Here is a 2,770-nt window from a genome sequence, read left to right on the forward strand (position 1 = left end):
GAGAAGCCACGTTAGGGCTTTCTCGCAATGGCCTTGGGAGGCTCTTTCCAGCGGCCGTGCGCCTGCAGCTGGCGGCCCTTTAGATCTTTCAACCCTAACCCTAGCCATAACCCTATCCCTAGCCTTATTAATTACCTGAGCCGAGCTCCTCTGTTTGGAAGCTGAGAAGGATGGCGGAGCAGCCACGTTAGGGCCTTCTCGCAATGGCCTTGGGAGGCTCTTTGCAGCGGCAGTGCGCCTGCAGCTGGAGGCCCTTTAGATCTCTCAGCCCTAACCCTAGCCATAAGCCGAACCCTAGCCCTAGTTAGTTACCTGAGCCGAGCGCCTGTGTTCACCAGCTGAGAAATATGGCGGAGCAGCCACGTTAGGGCCTTCTCGCAATGGCCTTGGGAGGCTCTTTCCAGTTGCAGTGTGCCTGCAGCTGGAGGCCCTTTAGATCTCTCAACCCTAACCCTAGCCGTAACCCTAGCCCTAGCCCTGTTAATTACCTGAGCCGAGCGCTAATGCGGAGGGGGAGGTGGGGTGGAACCAGGCCTCTGCGTTTACCGAAAGTGTCTCTATGGCTAACGCGAGATCACTCCAGCCAGCACTGCTCTGGTGCTGTACAGAAAGGCCCTTCTCACACCCGTGCCGGTGTAAGGCACATATTCTCACTCACCCACGGAGTTGGATAACTCGTGCGTCACTAGAGACAAAGAACTCAGAGCGCTCAGTCAGCTGGAGGTTCCAGAGGTTTATTCTGAAGGGTTCCAGGGTGAAACAGGGCGAGAGACCCCAGCCGTCTACATTTAAAGGGATGGCTGGAGGGTCAGGGGAGAGGAGGCGGGGGGAACACCACAACCAATGGGGAGGAGGAAGGGATGGAATCAGGGGTTAGGTTACAGCGGGGGGGATTTACATAATTTGGGGAGGAACCATCGTGTTCTCCAGGGGGGAGGCTAAGATGGCTCCCACCAGTGAAGCCTTGTGGTACTGGAACCACTCAGCTCCCCAGCAGTTCCTGAGGTGGTATTATCCACCCCAACAACTCCCCCTTCCTTATTTAAAGGAAAGGCCTCCCCTACTTGCTTAGTTAAACTCTTCTTGAGGCAACCGAACAAGCTTAGAACAAGGAAAATTATTAGGATCACCCACAGTCCAGTTTTGACTAAGGATGCTAGCCATCCCTGAAGTCCCCACTGTCCGAAAAGATCGCCAATCCAGTCTGCTTCTTTTTCTGTCTTCAGTTCTTTGATTTGATCCTTTATTTTCTGTATCGTCGCGTGGATGCTCTGGCTATGAGATGACAGGTTAATGCAACACAGTCCTTCGAATTCCTCACAGCCATGTCCATGGGCCAATAAAAGAAAATCGATGGCTGCTCTGTTTTGCAGTGTTGCATGCCTGGTGGTTTCTTCATCTTCAAGAAGTTGAGAGAGGGCACTCGAGGTTAGGTTAGCATGCTTTCCGAGCCAGCACTCAAGGTGGCTGAGTTCACCTAAGGCTTTTGCTGCTGCTACTCCAGGCAGGAAAAACGATGCAGCAATCCTTTTAGACAATGACCAATTGATAATTTCGCTATCACAATTGGGATCTAATTGTTGTATATTTCTTTTTTGGCGGGCCAATCGAGTATGGTTTCTCCAATGTAGAATTTGGGTTTTGTTGGGTGCTAGTACAGAAAGCCTGCCAAGAGTGCACGGTCCCCCTTGGAGCTGGGATGGGATTCCAGACCACGCCTGATTCCCGCAAATCAGGAATATACCTTTGGGCAGCACTTTGGGGTGTACAGATGACTCTGTTGGGATGACCTTTTTATCCTGACACCAATTACTGACAGAGTAAACCTTTCCCTGGGGTGTTGCATTTCTACTATGACTTAATTTCTGGTGTTCTGACCAGGATAATGCCATCCCTCTTTTCGGGCTGAAGACAAACTTGAGGCAAAGGGTGGCCTGGGAGGACCCCAATAATAGTAATTCGTGGGGTTCCTCTGGTGCTGTTGCCAGCGTGCTTACCCATTTCTCCCAAGCTTCTTTCTGGGGGAGCACCTCGTTTGCAAAAGGCAGTTCATCTTTGCGGAGAGGGATCCCCACCAGGCATGATGAAAGTGGGTCACTGACGCTGCCCATAGACAGGCACATATGGTCTTGCTGGAGTGCTTTTGCCAATGTAACCCACATATTGGTCTTTGGCTGAGGGACAATCCATGCGACAACCTCTGGTGGTAACAGGATGCAGGAGGTCAGGAGAATGCAGAGGTAGGCAATTACAGGCATGGTGGTAAGAGAGGTATAGGTAGTCCTTTTTTCTGTGGGATTTCAAGCAAAAATCATTAAAAGAAAAAGATGGTTTTCTGTTACTTCTTTTCTTTTTCCCCTCTCCTCCCCCCTTTTTTTCATAAGATACAGGTAATAAGGTTGTGGGTTAGGGAAACACATGAGAGTAACAGATAAGGGATTTGTGGGTTTGGGGAACTGCTTGAAGGCGGCACAAATAGCTGTTCACGTGGCTGGAATCTTGCGCCGACGTCTTCTCCAAGCGGCACTGGTTTCTTTGTCTGGAGTTTCTTTGTCAGTGTCTGGTGTGTCATCTTTCGCCTGCTCAGGAGCTGTCACTGACGGTCGGAGGTAGGGCTTTACATATTTTCCTGGTATCCACTTGGGTCCTGAAGGTGTGGAAACACAAGCATATCCCCTCCCCCATACAATTAGTGAAAAAGGGCCTGATATTTGATGGCTTTCTGGATCTTTGATTAACACTGGTGGTTGTTCTTTCAATTTGGCTTGGG

General features: G+C 50.4%; 1 protein-coding gene across 1 annotated transcript; it reads right to left on the reverse strand.

The window, feature by feature from the left end:
• Positions 1–712: 712 nt before the first annotated feature.
• LOC146425275 (syncytin-A-like) lies at positions 713–2,315 on the reverse strand. Its single transcript, XM_085041535.1, has one exon. It carries the CDS (start codon positions 2,256–2,258, stop codon positions 939–941), a length of 1,320 nt encoding a protein of 439 aa, XP_084897661.1. The 5' UTR covers positions 2,259–2,315; the 3' UTR covers positions 713–938.
• Positions 2,316–2,770: the final 455 nt, after the last annotated feature.

Source organism: Lichenostomus cassidix, chromosome W (assembly GCF_008360975.1).
Source record: "Lichenostomus cassidix isolate B80296 chromosome W, HeHo_3.0, whole genome shotgun sequence".
NCBI lineage: Eukaryota > Metazoa > Chordata > Aves > Passeriformes > Meliphagidae > Lichenostomus > Lichenostomus cassidix.